Here is a 17,607-nt window from a genome sequence, read left to right as displayed (position 1 = left end):
ACTTGTTTCTTGCTTGAATGCAGCGGGCGTCGCTCGGCTTCTTCTGCTTTGCCTCTGCCTCTTATGCTGGCTCTGTCCCGGCTCTCTGATCTCTCGAGGTTTCTCAGGGTTTCTCCGGGTTGATGCTATATGTTTCGGGATCCCGCGTGACTCCTCCGACTCCTTTCGGCCCCTTACTCACAAGACCCAGCTCGTGACCCAAGATTGTACTTTGTGGATTGGGGGAGGTCAGGTCCTTCCTCGAGCTTCAGTCTTCAAATGAATGAGTTAATGATATAGCGGCTGCAAAGTCATCCGGGGCTCCCCCGGCTTGGTGTCCTCAGCGCCTTGAGCCTCTTGGGGGATGCTTTTACATTAATTTTGTTTTCTGAGAAGTTCGTCTTCTCAAAGAGACGTCTAGAGACGCTTATCTGGTGCCAATCCGCTGCTCCAGCTCTTTCAAAATCCCCCGCTTAGACTCAAAAAGGGCTCAGAGGGCTTCCTGGTATCCTGGTATCAAAAACCCTCTGCCACTTTCGTTTTTTTATTTGCTGCTGTACCTTTCAAAACCCCCTCTTAGACTCAGGGCTCGGAGGGCTTTCCTGCTGTCAAAAACCCTCTGCCACTTTTGTTTCCTTAATTGGCTGCCGCTGCCGTACCTTGCGTTGGTTCTATCACACCGGCGGCGCCAGCTCTGTCAGCTCCGACTGCTCGCACTACACGAGAACCTTGTCTAGGCTCTCGAGTCTCCTCAGCTGGTGACCGCCGCCGGCTTAAATGTTCGGCAGCCTTGCGGCTTTTGCATCAGCGGTGCCGCGGTGCTCAGAGATGCAGCTCGCACCGCGGCTTGAAGGCGACTTGCGAGCAGTTTGTAGGCGGCTCGTGGGCAGCTTGCACTCAGCTTCAGCCACGGTTCTCGGCAAAAGGAACGCCGCCTCTCGCCTCCTGCCGCTCACCACCTCTCGCCTGCTCCTCTGCGAAACACCGTAAGCTCTCTCTCTCGTGTTCCTAAGGATAATGAACATGTGGAAAAATTCTGGCATGTCAAGGATCAGCTTGCTGAACAAGATGGTTTACTTATGAGAGGCACAAGATTGGTTCCACCATTACTCATTAGAGATGAACTCATTTCTTTAGCACACATTGGTCACTTAGAGATTTCCAAGACTAAAAAGAGCTTACGGCCATCTTATTGGTGGCCAGGCATGGATTTGGAGGCTGAGAGGAAAATTAGGGATTGCGTAGTGTGTGCATTGAGTGAAAGAGTGGCAAACCTTAAGGTTCAACCTATGGTTATTAGAGACCGCCCGGATGGACCTTGGAAGGAAGTAGGCTTAGACATTTTAGGACAAATATTTTCTTCTGGCTGTGAGTGGTATGTTCTTGTCTTGGTTGATTTCTTTTCAAGGTGGCCAGAGATTGCGATCACTCGTGGTATAGAAACAAGACATGTGATAGCCTTTCTGGAAAAATTATTTGCTAGGGAAGGGATTCCAAACACAATTCTAACGGATAATGGTTCTCAACTTGTCTCTAGGGAGATGGAGACGTTTTTGTCTAAACATGGTGTCAAACACAAGAGGTCATCATTGCACCACCCAGAAACCAATGGCATGGTTGAGATGTTTAACCGAGTGCAAAAGGAGACCATTAGGATGGCTAAATCTTCAGGATCTGATTGGAGATGTGAAATTTTTAAAAAGGTTAAGGTTTATAGATTATCTCTACATGCCATTACAAATAAATCACCTTTTGAACTTTTCAGATCTAGGAAAGCCAATATTTTGGTAGCCCCTGCTTGGGTTAATTACTTACAACCTAAGTTGGGCTCTGCCAATGAAGAGTGTAATTGGAAATTACGTGAATCTTTGAAAAATTGAAAATATAAAGAGACTTCATAATTTGAGAATTTTTTTTTTATTAAAGTGTGTAAAAGAGGGAGATTGGGTTCTTATAAAAAAAAAAAAATCAGTGTAAAAAATCCAAAATGCTATCTGCAATGTTTCTGAAGTCAATTCTAGTCATCAAAGTCTTCACTAATGCGATCAAGACAGCAGATCATCGGATTTGGAACATGAAAAGAGTTGTGGTGGTCAGGGAAGATCTTATTTCTAAATCTAGAGGTTTTGGTAATCAAAGTAGGATGCATCCTGATTCACCTTCAAAGTGATCTCCTCAAGGTGTGCCACCACTTAGTGTTCGCAAATCACCAAGAATCCCTCGTAAACCTGCTTATCTAAAAGACTTTGTTAAATAGGACTTACTTTGTATATTTGTTTGCTTGGTAAGGGGGGGAGATGTGTGGAATCCTGATGCTGATGCTAGGAGCCTGGAATGTCATGTGCACCAGCAGAGAGGATGTTATGTTTGGAAAGACTTCAGTTGGAGCTTGTTGGATGAACTGTGAAGCGCGTACTTGTGGATGGGATCCTTTTACCTGAACAAATCCATCTTTATTTCATATAAATTGCCCTGCACTTCTTTTCAGGAACCCATTAGGTCCGGGAGCACGGCCAGGTTGGAGAGCATGGAGGCCCCAGTGAGTTCCTCCATTGTAATAGGAGCATCCAATTATTCCTGGAGATGATCGGGGAGGAATATCTACAAAAAATTCAGCGATCAATTCCGGCGAAATTTGTTCGTGCCCAGTATAGAGAGTAGTAAAGTGCCTGGCAAATTCCACAGCGATTCCCAGTGGTGTCATGTGGAGGGGCCCATCGGTACCACGAATGACGGACAACGGCCTGAGATGCACCTGCCTGGCAGAGTCTATAGCAAAACCAAAATGAACTGATCTGGGTTAAATCCAGATCAGTTGCCTGGGGGTGAGTGTTTGCAATGTTTAACACCCCGTCCATCATCCCCTCGGGCTTTGTACTAAGCCGAGGGGGAGGACAAAGCCCGAGGTACCGACGGACAGAGCGGGCCTCATTGCCTGAGCGAGAGCCAGGAGAGGTGAGGTCTGATCCCAAGAGGTTTCTGGGAAAAGAATCATATTACAGAAACATTATTTCCAGAATCTGGTACTCCACAAATGGTAGGATGCATCTCTGATTATTTACTTTTTTCGCACTTGTTTTTGCAGTAGTGCTATATAACTGGTCCTGAAGAAAGCCACTGGTCTACCTACCGTCCTTGAATGGCTGAAACATGTTGACCTCCTTAACCATTACAAGATAGTTACCATTTATTCATACTAACACTATTTTTAATCTTGACACTATGATGACCCCTCAAACTTCTTTGGCATCATAATAGTTCATTTGAATTTCCGGTTTTGCGTTCTTGCACATTTACAACACTGCAAATTGTTTTTCAGCACCACTGCATCTTCATTTTGGCTGTTTCACATCACTGGTGGCCCTAGACTAGGATATCTCACTATAACAACTAGTGAGATACCTAGAAATAGATACAAGTTTTTCTAAAAAATCCCAGATGATGATGCTCCGCCATTGGGTGGGCTGATGGGTTTCTCTTTCTCCACTTTCTGTATATCATGGAGACACAATCATGCCACTTTAGTTTCTTCTTTAGCCTCATACTATTCGACCACTAGTATCCACGTTTGTTATCAGTACAGTTGGTTTGGGGGATAGGATACTAGAGGGTCGGTAATCTCAATTCCTCTTGGACCCTCCATCAAAGTTTATGTTTACACATACGGATACGGCCGCACGATGAACTCCATCCACTCCAGATCTCCGACCGACCCCTGCCCTCACCACGTCTTCAACAAGGCCGACGCCACCATCGCACCCCACCTGCGGGACATCATCAACACCTCCTTCGACACTGCTACCTTCCCGGAGAGCTGGAAGCACGCCAAACTCAGCGCTCTACTCAAGAAGCCATCGGCTGACCCCACCGACCTCAAAAACTACCGCCCCATCTTGCTGCTCCAGTTTCCTGCAAAAGTCATCGAGAAGACTGTCAACAAGCAGCTGGCCGCCTTCCTCGAGACGAACGGATCCCTCGACCCCTCGCAGCCTGGCTTCCGGGCCAACCACAGCACCGAGACCGCCCTGATCGCAGTCACCGATGACATCCGAGCGCTGCTCGACAACGGAGAAACAGCGGCCCTCATCCTCCTCGACCTCTCCGCGGCCTTCGACACCGTCTGCCATCGTACCCTAGTACAACGCGCCAGCAACGTCGGAGTCCAAGAGAAGGCACTGGAGTGGATCATCTCCTTCCTCGCCGGAAGGACACAGAGTCCGCCTCCCTCCGTTCAGATCAGAAGCCACCGAAGTCATCTGTGGCGTCCCTCAAGGCTCCTCGCTCAGTCCAACCCTCTTCAACATCTACATGAGCCCCCTCGCAGACATCGCACGCCAGCACAACCTCATCATCATCTCCTACGCCGATGACACCCAGCTGATCCTCTCCCTTACCAACGACCCCGCCACCGCCAGAGCCAACCTTCACGAAGGGATGAAAGAGGTAGCCGAAGGGATGAAAGAGGTAGCCGAATGGATGAAGAACAGCCGCCTGAAACTGAACTCAGATAAGACGGAAGTCCTCATCCTGGGATCCTCACCCGCCGCTTGGGACGACTCCTGGTGGCCCCCCGCCTTAGGCAGCGCACCCAAACCAACAGACCACGCACGCAACCTGGGCTTCATCCTGGACTCCTCCCTCTCCATGACCAGACAAGTCAACGCCGTCTCCTCGTCGTGCTTCAACATCCTGCGCATGCTTCGTAAGATCTTCCGGTGGATCCCCACCGAGACCAGGAAGACGGTCACCCAGGCCCTCGTCACCAGCCGTCTGGACTACGGCAACACCCTCTACGCCGGAACCACCGCCAAACTCCAGAAGAGACTCCAGCGGATCCAGAACGCCTCAGCACGACTCATCCTGGACATCCCCCGTCGCAGCCACATCTCCGGACACCTGAGAGATCTGCACTGGCTCCCGGTCAACAAGAGAATCACCTTCAGTCTCCTCACCCACGCACACAAAGCCCTACACAGCCAAGGCCCAGGATACCTCAACAGCCGCCTCAACTTCTACGCTCCCAAACGAGAGCTTCGATCGACCAGCCTCGCCCTCGCCGCCGTCCCCCGCATCCGTAGAGCCACCACAGGGGGATGGTCATTCTCCTACCTCGCCGCCAAGACATGGAACTCCCTCCCCACCCACCTCCGCCTGACCCAGGACCACCTCGCCTTCAGGAAGCAACTCAAGACCTGGTTGTTCGAGCAGTAGCAGATTCCCCCACCAGAGTCTTGAGACCCTCTGGGTAAGTAGTGCGCTATATAAACGCGATGATTGATTGATTGGATAACTTATTGCCACAGCATCCATGCGTGCCGGGGGGACGGCACCACGTGACTCTGCCCTGAAGTCGTCCGCATTCGTGACGTCAGCGAGGATACATTAGTCCCACCCCGGCGCTCCTACACCAGTTTTCTTCGGAGAACTTTTCAGCGCCACAAGGCAGAGCTATCACAAACAAACAACTGTGAGAATATGGGAACAGTGTGCGAAAAAATCAGATGCACAGAAAGTGAAGAAACGAATGGTGAGGATCAGCACCATCCAGAAGGAGCCAGGTATCAGGTCACCAAAGCCATGGAAGGAAAGAACAAGCACAGCTACTGCAAGCAAGCCTGCAAACAAATATGACAGCCTCCCTGGGGGCAGAAGGCATGTGAAAAAGCCTACAGCAGACGAAGAGGTTCGCAACCACAGCCCAGAACTGAGAATGGCATCAAGGCTCGAAAGGAAGAGGAATGACAATTCACCAGATCCAGCCAAGAGATCTCAACCCAAAGGACTGCAGATGAGTCAGAAGTGCAATCAACGAAAGGAAGAAGAGCACAAGCAGACCCCACACTGGACACCAGGTACTGGAGCACAGAAGCACTCATGAAACCATCAACCAACCCCCAGAAGGGAAGAAATGGAGCAACAAGGCTAGCATCCCCCTAGGTTGGGTGTAGGAAAAGGCACTCACAGAAGACAACCACCCGGAGGCATGAGAGTGCAGAAGACCAAGGAAGGGTCCTCGCAGAACTGGGAGGAAGGGCTGGTCGTGAAGGAATCTGCGGCTAGAATTGTCTCTACCAGATACATCGTTACCGAAGGGAAGTAACTCGTACATCTGATAGAGACTACTAGCCGCAGATTCCTTAACGTAGAATAGATACCCTAGCCATGCCCAAGGGCGAGGAGGGTCTGCGAGAGGACACAGGGCCTTAAGAGGGGAAGAGTCATAGGGACAAGGGGACAAAGAGAATAGCCCAGTCCCCCCCAGGCAGAAGAGAACCTCATCATCCCTGAATAACACCGGCCCCAGAGGGGCAGAAAGAGGCAACCCAACCCTTATCAAGCAGGAGGAAGCAAGGAGTAGGCGAAAGGAGGCCAGTGCACCCCAAGCCCAGACAAGGAACCAGGGATCTCCACCAGAAGCCCCAGATGAAAGGGTAACGCCGAGGAGTACGGAGGAAGAAGAGCCACCCACAGACTCCAAGGAGAAGAGGCAGAAGCGCAGGCAAAGCCTTCCACCGGGAAACACACCCAGTGAAGAGGGCAGCCGAGCCGATCACAGCTTAAAGTCAACAGGTAAGACAGAAAGGCGCCTCAGCAAATAAGGCAGACAGGAGAGAAGAACGTAATCTCACAAGATTCCAGCAGAACAATAAGATGGAGCGCCAGGGCCCACTCCAAGGCCCCCGGCCACAGAATAGAAGAGCAGGCCCCTGCTGACAGGTGCCACAAACTAAACCCCCAGACAACGTCGGGCTCAGAAAAAGGGAAAGGCCAGAAAATGTCTCAAACAACCCCTAAAAGGGGACCTCAGGACAGAACCGACCAACGAAGAAGTGCAAACAGCTAGAAGATAAGAGGAGAAACAAGGAGGACTGGCCAGGCCGTCAACACAGGAAAGTATTCCCTCAGAACACCAGACAGAGGACCAGACCAAACGGCAGACAAAGGGCAGACAAAGGGCAAAACACCCTGCAGCACAACGCCATAAATGACTAAGCCACGCCCAAGTAAGGACCAATACAGCAACACCAGGAAAGGCGAGGAACCCTAAAGGGGGAATACGCACCCTCCCAGCATAAGACCGGCTATACAATAGCTACACATACCCCACATAGGGTAGGACATGTCACAAAAAAGCATGGGAACAACTCTTAGGGAAGACAATCCCGCATCAGAGAACAAAACAATAAACCTGCAGCAGAAACCACAGCAGGCTTGGAATCAGTCAAAAATCACATTCTCACCCACAAAAGGGGGCTTAAGCAGCAGCCAACTGAAGAGAGAGAGAGGCCAACGAAGGGCCCAGAGGGCACAGTAAACCTCACAGAAAGTGTTACAGCCACTCCAGAAACCAAAACCCGGAGCAAAGTGGGATAACGCCTCCCACCGAGACCCAGAGGATCAACAAACCAACCTACTGAGGAGGAGGAGGAGGAGGACGGAGTCCCGCAAGAAGACACTGAATGGCGGAGTCTGCATGAGTATTAAACAGAAGGACCCCGTCAAAGGGCAGGTCAAACAGACGCTCTCTAAAATTTTCAGGAAAATCAGCATCACGTAGCCAAGCATGGCGACAGAGAGCCAGAAAAAGTGGCCATAGCACGGCCGAGAGCATCAGAAACATCCAAGGCCGCACGAAGAATAAACGCGGCAAATTCCCTACCATCCAACACATGGCCTACAGATCAGCACGGGCACCCTATGGGAGACATTAGAAAGAAGAGACTCCACAGAGTACCACAGGCTGGAAGAAGCCCTGATCAACACACACAAAGTGTTAAGCGCTCGCAAAGCAGTCGCTGGAAGAAGCAAAGGCATTACGCCCCCATGAATCCAACCACCGGACCTCCCGAGATGGAGGAAACACCACAGGAAGACCCAGAAAAGCGTTCCGTAGAAGAGCGCCTTCAGTAGAGTGGTGGAAAGACAGACCGAGTCATGCGGAGCAATACGGTGGCGATGCAGTAGCGCCTGAGGCACCGATTCGCCTGTGGCACGGCGCCCCCAAGCCACCATAAGAGAATTATGGAGTGTTGCCTCAAAAGGAAGGAACAAATCCAGTCCAGCAGAACCCTGGTGAAGAACTTCCAAAAGGTTGTCCGTAGGAAACGGAATGACAGGCTCACCCATCCGCAGAATACCACTGGCTGTGGAAATAGCCCAAACAAAGGCAACACTGGCCTCAGTAGGGCGTCACGGAGGAGAAAGTAATTCCTCCGTGGGCGATGACTGCAGACTGAGCTGTCCATCCCCATGTCCAGGGGGGAGCGGCCAGCCTCTGAACAGAGGAGGCTCCACAGATGAATGAGAGACCTGAGGGGCCCCCGGGGAAGGCAGAGAGGCCGGTGGAAAAGCCAGCCGCGAGTCACAGAAAGAAGGATTCGAGGATTTAGGCCGTGGGGACAGCAAGGAGCCTTCCCTGGAAGGTGCCTGTGAAAAGGCCACAATATAGAGCCCAGTCTCAGGGGAGGAACACACCAACAGATGACAGACCTCTGGAGAAGAAGGGACCTCAGGAGATGAATCAAGAACCCGACGACAGTGCGGCTCCGTGGAGTCCGCCATCGGCGCCTGATCACTGTCGAATTGCGCCGGGGTGGGTATTCGTGGCACCGGGTCGACTTCTGCCACCACGTGCTCTCCAGGAGAATGGGGCGGGGTCGGCACCGGAACGGCGAAGGAGCAGAGCCGAAAAAAGGCACCTGTTCGGCCTCAGATGGGGCAGCCGCCCGCATTAAGGACCGAGAGGGACTCTGGAAGTGCCCCAGGTCCCTGCCTCCACCTAAGCCGGGGAGGAGCCAAAACAGCGCCGGCTCTACCTCTGGCAAGGTGCCGCCTGCTCAGAGGACGGAGGGGGACTTAGGGGCAAGCCTAGAGTCCCGGCGATCTCCTGTGACGCCACAGGGAGCCCCCGTAAGGATTTGCGGCGAGGCAGGGACGCCAGGCGCCGAAGAGGGGAGCCCCAAAGGACCACACCTCGACGACACCACTCTCCTACGACCTAAAGCCAAAACCTTCGGCGCCGGCGACTCCGCGGAAGGCCCCGCAGATGTCTCAGGAGGTGGAGGAAGGGCCTAAGAAACCTGCAGAGCAGCAGAGTAGGCTGTCATTCGGGCCCTAGTTGCCTCCGCGCTGGGAAACGGCGGGTAAGGAGGCGACAGGCGGGGCGCATGTACCGGGGGAGCTGGCGCCCACTGAGGAAGGAGGACAGGGCCTCGGAGACAAACTGAAGGACCTACCAGACGGTGAGCCACGCCCCTGGGGTTGTGGCGAAAGACTGACGCAGACTAACCGTCGGCTCCTCGCCTCCGAGGTAGGGGAAGGACGCTGGGATGACCTGGACAAACGCGCGACAGCAACTTCATCCGGCGCTCCCGCTGCGATTTAGGCTTAAGGTGTTGGCAGGCGTCGCAGCTCTCAGTCGTGGTGCTCACTGAGGCACCACATGCAAATTGGGTGAGGGTCTGTCACCGATATGGGACGTGCACCAGGAGATACACGTCTTGAAGCCCAAAGGCATTCGCACACTGTTCCACTTATGCCGAAGCGTGAATAGGAATGGAAGGCCTGAAAACAGGCCAGGACACAATCCGGTTCCCCCGGCGCGCAGGGATGCTGGGGCAAAAAGTTTCCGGATCCAGTCTCACGCCTGGGGAGAATTCTATGTTAAGTAATCTGCGGCTAGTAGTCTCTATCCGATATGGGTCTGCGTTGTGCTGGGCTAATGCTATTGTCTTTCTTGAATTTGGGAACTATGAGTGACTAGGGCCATGTGTTTAAGAAACTTTCATCCCAACAGGCTTTGAAGAGTAGAGTTAAAAGGGGACCCCAAAGGTTAATATTGGATTTGAACAAGTTGAGGGAGGAAGTTATGAGGAACTCACACTTAAGTTTTGCTCTAGGTGCAGTAGCAAGTTTCGAGAGTTGGAGTTCTGACTTTTTAACCTCTGTCTACTGAGGTGCCACAATAAGAGCACCTGCTCGGTTTGCAACACCTTTCATACTAAAAAAACATTCTGTATTGAAGGGTCAAAAGGTATAGATCAATCATGATGCAAAGACTCGAGCAGCTGAAGCCCAAAAAAAAATGAAAAAAAAAATGATAATTTAGAGGTCAGATTAGGAGGGCTAACAGAAGAATAAACAATAATACTCAAGAAAACTCAGAGTCTGGAGATTAAGTCTGCGAGCTTAGGATGCAGCGAGGATTAAGACCAAGCCTCAAACTGTAAGCCTAGTATCGAGGAGCGGTCATGACAACCTGAAATCAAACAAGCACTCTCCATGGATGTGTACAGGACAATCTCCCATATGATACACCACAAAATAAGTTTGAGTACACACCAAGCAACAGCCTTGTAAATAGCACCAGGCTTGCTCAAGGAACTGCCATGAAAGGTCGACCTCCACAGATGAAACCACCTTCGACAACTGACAGTAGACTACATCAAAAATAACCTTTGACTTGAGTCTGAGAGCAGAGATTAAAGCGTCACACAATAGGAATGGAATTTCAATACCAATTCAACAGGGTGTGGGTAACATGCCAGGTTCACAGGGACATAATAGCAAGTCGTATATGAGGGGGCAGATAGGTGGCATAAAAAAAAGTCACAAAAACAGCCTTAATTCCAGAGTGGAGGAAACAAGTGAGTGGTAGCGGTTTCCTGAAGAGGATTACATTTATTGTTTCACAGAACAGAGATCCAAAAGGATAAGGATACCTAAGGAAGGAGCAGGTTTTGGTGCGGAGTTACTTTTGGCTGTGAAATGAAAGATGGCTTAAAGCAGAGCCAAATGAGCATGGGATAAACAGCCACTTTTAGCTGCTCTTTACGGACGAGATTTGATATTTATGTGTGACTGCAGGGAGTTTTTGGCAGCTTTCCTATACATTTCTTATGTAATGAAACAATTGTAGGTAAGATTAGGGTGAAACTTATTGGTGACATCGTTTTTGAAACGCAGGGACAGAAAATTACGTTTCATAGGATTTACGAGAGTAGGAAACAGCTTATATGTTGTAGATGTAGAAGAGTTTTGGAGTGCATTTGAGTAGAAGTGCTTCACAGATTTGTCAGCAATTGATGTTTGCAGATAATTGAGTGTCACTGATATCTTGATTGAAAGGCACTTCCTATTTCATACCAGTACTAGAATTGGATCCTATGACCACTTCACAATGAGACGTTTGGGAGTAAGGCTTATAAAACAATTCAATACCGGGACAAGTAGGTTTTAAGGCATATTGAGCACTTCTATGAACATTTTTTGAGTCAGGACATCCATAGACCTGACAAAATCCTTTGATACAAAAGCTGATACAGACAAGCATGTCCCAAAATGGCCTTACCATGTTGCAAGCACCGTCTAATAAGACTAGACACCACAACTGTGTTGAAGGTTGTGATAATAAATGTTGACTTGTCTGTTATTTTAAGGACATGCTCCTACAAACTTATGAATCATCCAAACATGGAGGAGCATCAAAGAAAGTTTTTAGGGACCAAGAGGAAATAGATTTCTTAAGGTACACACAGTAATGCTCAGGTCAGGCATACAGACTGCAAAACAGTTTCACAGAACTGGAGCTAGCATAAGCAACACCACTTAAAGGTAGTCAGCAGATCCATGATTCAGGAGGTAGCGGATGAGCATTTTTGAAAATAGAAAGCCTGGAAGACTATGGATGCCCTTGGCATAACATATCCAATACCCATAAGCAGGAAATAAAGTAAGAGAGCAGGAGTACAGTGCACATGGCAGATGAAAACCAAGACTGAATGCAAATAGGAGTGGCAGTTGTCATTCAAATGTGTAAAACATGCTGTGCAAGAAACCTTTCTGTATCCTAGTTTGAGGACCGGACGTCCAATGCTTTGAAAGTGAAAATAAAGACATCAGTGAGGCCCCACAAACTAAAGCAAGATTAAAGTGCACCAATTCAGTTAAAGGCCCAGACCGTAAAAGATTGTCAAGCCTCCTTTCCTTTGTTAACACTTCTAATAATCAGTTAATTTAACAGTCTTCCTTTTCAACATCAGAATGGAAAACCAAGTTCTTGCAAACACTGTCAATACCGCATGATGTCAATCTCACAACGTTTCCATAAAGAGCAAGTATACCTTGGTTGTATGACTTCGTTCAGTCCTGCTTTTATATAGGTGTAACCACAGGAATGTCTCTGAGCTTTTCTGAAACTAGTAATTCAATGTAAGGAATACTTTGACTTCCACAAAAGCGAGTCAGAATTCCATTTGACATGATAAATGTTTGTCCAAAATATCTACATCGAAACAATATCTTAGAAAGTAAAATTAAAATAAAGAAAAACAGAATAAATCTCAACATGTGAAGTATTTCATGCCAAGTCACCCTTTTTTGAAACATGTTTTTTGTTTAAGTCAGAATTTTAAATAACAAATAGCATTAATTACTAGTTAACCGTCAGCATTCACAATCATTTCCCATCCGTCACACGTATTGGAACAACAAAACATACAATCGCATTTTAAAAGGGTAAGCAAAGAGTTTAATTCCCACCTTTCTGAAGGCAGCCATTAAAGGAGTTATTTTTCTGTTGTCTGCTGCATCCACATCGGCTCCTGCTTGCACCAGTAACTGGACCACGTCCAGGTGCCCACCATTGGCTGCTAGCCAGAGAGGGGTATTACCTTTCTTATTGCGCACATCAATATGTGCGCCCCTAAAAAGCAAAGATTTTAGAAAAGAACTATTAACTGCACATTAGAAACAAGATTAAAGTGACTAAGCATATAAATTTTATTATAACACCGTAATTTGCAAATGACCATGTCTTTGTGGTGAGGTCCCCTATAATGGCTCGCCTTACATGAGATGTGTTACTTTATTCTTTTCCCCGACGTAGATCTGTAACAACCACTGACCTTGACTTGTTTTTCTTCGAATGCATTCCTCCCGTGATCTCAAAATATGACCATGTATTTTCCATTCTCTGCCTTTTATTATTTTAGGAGTATTTGGGATCATTTGTGACCCTTAGTAATAGTAACTTATTAATTTCCTATACAGATTCATTGCCCCACGTTCTGCGTCCCTTGTCCTGATGAAGACCCTCTAGCAAGGTTTACACTACGCCTGCATCTGCTTGGGTCGAAACGTCAACACTTCCTCCTGTGTTCAGCCTCTTCCCTGACTTATCATTTGTGATTCTGTTCTATTCGAGGCATGATTGCTGAATTATTTGATGAATTGTATTTTCCATTGTGTAAATCTATTATTATTTCTGGTGTGTTCAGGTCTTAGTGACCATTGCTACAATTCCCATACCTTCACTATTCCATCTCCACCCTTCCCTGTCCAACCCTTTAGGGGCATTATATGTGATTTACTATGTATCTATTTTATGAATGAATTTTTTTTACGATACACGTTGTGAATAAAAACAATGTTGTTATAATTTTTCTTGCATTTATTCAAGTCATTTCATCTTTCATTTATTTGTTCTAATATCTGGGACCACATTGTTTGTATCAACTATTCACCAGGTCCCAGTGACTTTTTGGGTTAACCCGTGTTTTTACCGCAATGTTATCCAATGGCAGGTAAGTGAATTACCGGTTTCCAGGTGAGTACTTGGTTGGTGAAGTTAGGGTTCTGAGCATAGACTCAGGAGTCCCCCAGGGTCAGGTGAGTACAGTTAGTTCAATCCCAGCGCACAGGGTGCAGAGGTAGTTAGGCCCAATGATATCCAATGAGGGAAAGGGGGCCATTGGTTGGTGGCTGCTGGCTAGCAGGCCACGTGGCTCTGGGAGATGGGTTCCTGGTTACTTGCTCAGGTCAGGGGGGGGGGGGGGGGGTCAGAAGTAGGTTAGGACCCAGGGGTTACAGCCAGCGGCACTCGGGCGGCTGGGTGCAGGGTGCTTTTGAGTAGTCGGGCGATCAATGTTATATAATGAGGATCTTGCAAAAGGAACAAAGGCTGCAGGCTCGGGGACGGTGACTCTCCAGGGGCGGCCAGCACTTCGAGAGGTAAGTTGGGATGCTGGAGCACAGGTAGGTACCCCAAAGGGAGGCACAGGGGGCCGCCGGGTGCAGGGGTGTCTTTGGGCGTCGGAAAAACTTACCCTCGGCTGGTCGCGATTGGGCTGGCCCCTGGTTCTGAGTCTGCAGGCGTCGGCTGGTTCGTCGAGGAGGGTCTTTGCGCACTGGACTTCCGGTCCCAGTCACCGGGGGGACGTCCTCGTGGTCTTGGTTCGGGTTGGCCCGGCCAGTGCTCGGCTGGTGCAGAGTGGGCTGGTCCGGAGCTTCCTGGTGGACACCAGGTGGGTTGTTGCAGCAGAGCCTCTGCTAATGGGAGTCCCAATCGTCGAGAGGGTCAAGGCAGGCAGGTCCTCTGGGTGTCCCAAGGTTGCTGTCCGCGGATGTCGCCGGGTTTAGGCAGGAGCAGGTTCCAGGATCAACAGGCCGATAGGGCTGGGGCCAAGTCAGTTGTTGTTGTCCTGCTGTTAAGCAACTGCACGGAGGGTCGTCTTCTTCCTGATCTTCTTTCTTCTTTTTGATATCGGATCTGAGGAAGGAAGGTTCAGAGAGCCCCTAAATAATACATTTAGGGACGTTACAGGTAGGGCAAGGGCAGGGACCAATGGGTGCCCGTCCTGGGGTGAGTACACCCCCTAGCCTGCTCCTCTCCTGTGGGAGGGGGGCCGGAGCCTAGCTGGGATTGGGCAGGGCTCCCTATCTACAGGTTTGGCGGGAGCCCGGGGTCGTGCTTCACCTCGCCTCTTCCACCTGAGGGGTGGAGTTGGCACAGGTTGGCACACCCCCTTTCCTGACTTAGTTTTTCCCACCAGTCTTCCTGCCAGAGTGGGGGTAGGACTGGTGGGGGGCTGGTTGCTGGGTACAGCAAATGGTCTGGAGAAGCTCTCAGAGGCAGTATGCCTTTGAAGTTTCCCCCTGTCCATCCTGGGGGAGGAGACATAGCACCTCGCCCAGGATGTGCTTTGTTGCAGACCCAGGAGAGCGGGGGGCTCTCCACCCAGGGGCCCAGCAACATGTCTGCTGTGTGGCAGCCTCTGCAGCCACTCAGCCCAGACGTGGATTGTAGGTTTGGGTTTTATAGGGCATCTCTAAGATGCCCTCTCGTGCATGTTACATTAAATCCTACACTGCCATCAGTGCGGATTTAATATGCCGACAAGCTTGGTACCAAACTAGTCAGTCTTCAGTGTAGCCATTATGGTGCTGGGGAGTTCTTAATGACGACCTCCCAGCACCATATACTCCTAAATGGCATCACTGCACTTGCAGTGCCCAGTAATGGCACTGGGTACTGTAGGGGCACAGGGTTCATGCACCTGTGCCCTCACCTCTGGCACAGGGCACCCAGCTAGAGGGGTTGACTGAGGTATGCCAGGGCAGTGGGTTCTGTGGGCATGGCACACAGGGATGTGTGTCATGTCGACTCTGGTTTTAGTTCTGTACTTAGGCACTCAGCCTCCAAGGCAGTGGGTGGGTGCCAGGGTACAGGGCCCCTGAGGGTGGCACAATCAGTGCTGCAGCCCACATGGGTTTTCTCTTGTCACCATGCCCTGGGTACCTAGGATACCATTTACTAGGGGCTGACAGGTGGCCAGAGATGCCAATTGGGTATTTTGTTTCAGCTTAGTTTTTAGGGAAGGAACACAGGCCCTGGGTCCCTGGTTGGCAGGGACACAGGGCACACTCAGTCAAAGCACATCAGCAGTTCAGAAAAAAGTGGGGGCATACCAAGGCAAGAAATATGGCACTTTCTCACAAGATGTTTTCCTCCTTCTCAAATACTTTTGATATTGGTCAGGTGTCTGAGGATAGAGCCCATAGTCAGACCAGTTCCCTCTGACCTTAGATGTAGTTATGAGAACTGGCTCAGACAAGCTAATATCTGTTTCTGTTACCAAAGGAAAAGGCTACAACACAAATAAAGGAGGCTAACTTGGTTCAAACAGGTTACAGCACACACACTCTGGTCCAAGGGAATGGACTGGATTCCTCTTCAACTGTTAGTAATAGGTTTTGGGGCCAGGGCAGGTCAGGTGTCTAGGTGCAAGGTTTGCAGGCATGAGAATGACCTCACCAGTTCAAATACAAAGGAAATGACCATCATGTGCAGCATACAAATTGGATCTAAACAGTAGTCATGACCGCACAGGTTACATTATCTACATTTGCACTTCATTACAATTGTTTTTCTCACCAGATATTATATGGGGGCCATTTAAAGGGTGGAAGTGGCTGCATGCAAAGGAACGGCATTTTACATTTCTGATCTTTTGAAAAGATTTGTTTGCGACATTACCAAGTGATAAAAGATTATGTCTGCAATAGACTGCTTTATTTCCCAATCACGAATGAAGTTGGTTTGCCTAAATAACTAATCTGCATATGTTTTTTATTCCTGGGACCTGGTACGCTATCAGAATGATGTTCTTTGCAATGGCCCATCTACAAATGTCCTATACTACCTCTGAGAGTGGTTAAAATACTTTATCGCTCCCTATTTGCGGAGGTTTAAAACAACTGTTGTGTTGTACTTTAGTACTTGTACTTTGGTGTTTAGCGATTGGCTCTCGAAAAGCTTTCAGTGTCATTAAACATTTTATCAGCTACTGGCTTTTGACTGTAGTCATCTTATTTTGAGGGTGCCCATATGCTATCACCACCCTGGAAAATGTGTGTAATAAAGGCATGCGGAAGGGTTGCCAAGGACGGCCTCTTTTACAGGAGTTCTGTAAATTGATTTCCGTGCTGAACTTGGCTTTTACAGGCAATGGTTTCTCACAGTTTCCCATTCGTCTGGTGTGTGGAATGAGATTAGATGTGTTATCACTGTCAGAGACCAAGATGTCTGGTAAAGGCAAGTCTGGTTTAGAACTTCTTGTACCTTGCACGATGAAGGGTACGCAGTTGGCAAAGAGGTGTTTCAGTCAGCCCTAGGAAGGTTTTCTTAGTGTCTGGAGTGGTAGGTACTTTTTTCCAAATGAGTTAAAACACATGTGTATATAACAGAAGTACCACCCTTTCCAAGTCACGTTTGCATTGTTTGAATGTACCCTCCTCCACCAGCCAGTAGTCTACGTAGGAGTAGACATGTTTGTGATGCTACTTTACCACTAGTGTGTTGATCAAGACCCTGGGTGGGGATTTTAAGCTAGAAGGTAAGACTTTGAACAGGTAATGTACCTCATTCATAACAACCCTGAAATCTTCTGTGGGCAGGGCATATGGGGATGTCAGTCATTAACTTTATTCTGTTTCAAGGGAAACTAAAACCAAAAAACTTTACACACAAATCCATTGTTATGGGGATGCTAAACTGGGTGCTTTATATACAACGTTGCCAGTCACTACTATCTAGCAGTGGTAAAACCTCTTGTAAGATTATCACTTGCAAGTATTGCAATTTAAAAAACAAATGTTCACAAAAGTTGGATCTACAATAGGTTGAGTAGTATTGTCTTTTTTTGGGAATAAAAAATGCACACTTATGTTTTTGTTGAGAAGAACCATTTCTATGGAATATTTCTGCATAAGTTGTCACAATTCTATTTGTAAGATTTGCAATTGTTCTTTCTTGTATCCCTGTTGCGTTTGTGGTTTAGAAAGGTTTAT

The 17,607-nt window shown here is 48.7% G+C and overlaps 1 protein-coding gene across 19 annotated transcripts in view; it reads right to left on the bottom strand.

Annotated features, from left to right (window-relative positions):
• The window catches only part of LOC147727467 (ankyrin repeat domain-containing protein 17-like), a 1,323,072-nt gene that overhangs the window by 493,530 nt on the left and 811,935 nt on the right, over positions 1–17,607 (bottom strand). For all 19 annotated transcript variants that reach the window (XM_086961534.1, XM_086961542.1, XM_086961537.1 and 16 more), the window contains one exon: positions 12,520–12,682. In XM_086961534.1, coding sequence (XP_086817660.1) covers positions 12,520–12,682 — 163 coding nt within the window. The remainder of the gene's footprint in view (positions 1–12,519; positions 12,683–17,607) is intronic.

The sequence above is a fragment of the Lissotriton vulgaris genome, chromosome 3_1 (genome assembly GCF_964263255.1).
Source record: "Lissotriton vulgaris chromosome 3_1, aLisVul1.2, whole genome shotgun sequence".
Classification (NCBI taxonomy): domain Eukaryota; kingdom Metazoa; phylum Chordata; class Amphibia; order Caudata; family Salamandridae; genus Lissotriton; species Lissotriton vulgaris.
Note: the sequence above shows the minus strand (reverse complement) of the source record. Positions and strands in the feature narration are given on the sequence as shown.